At 65.7% G+C, this 315-nt stretch overlaps 1 protein-coding gene across 1 annotated transcript in view; it reads right to left on the bottom strand.

Moving 5' to 3' along the window:
* Nucleotides 1-315, bottom strand: part of LOC102251050 (RAC-alpha serine/threonine-protein kinase) — a 15,418-nt gene that overhangs the window by 2,657 nt on the left and 12,446 nt on the right. The window contains exon 6 of the mRNA XM_014535715.1: nt 4-131. Coding sequence (XP_014391201.1) covers nt 4-131 — 128 coding nt within the window. The remainder of the gene's footprint in view (nt 1-3; nt 132-315) is intronic.

Here is a 315-nt window from a genome sequence, read left to right as displayed (position 1 = left end):
ATGGCCACGATGACCTCCTTCTTGAGGATCTTCATGGCGTAGTAGCGGCCGGTGGCCTTCTCCTTCACCAGGATCACCTTCCCGAACGTGCCTTTGCCCAGCAGCTTCAGGTACTCAAACTCGTTCATGGTCTGGGGGCGGCGGGCGGAGTCAGGGCACAGGGGGCTGGCCCGGGGCTCTGCACCCCAACTCCGAGCCCTGGGGTTCGGGGGATGGTGAGAGTGACAGCGCCCAGGCCTCCTGGAACCCCAGCGTCCTCCCGCTCTGCCCCAGGGCTCTGGTGGTCAGACTGCGCTGTGCACAGGAGGAAGGGGG

Source organism: Myotis brandtii, unplaced genomic scaffold (assembly GCF_000412655.1).
Source record: "Myotis brandtii unplaced genomic scaffold, ASM41265v1 scaffold1020, whole genome shotgun sequence".
Lineage (NCBI taxonomy): Eukaryota > Metazoa > Chordata > Mammalia > Chiroptera > Vespertilionidae > Myotis > Myotis brandtii.
The sequence above is the reverse complement of the archived record's forward strand: the minus strand, read 5'-3'. Positions and strand labels throughout refer to the sequence as shown.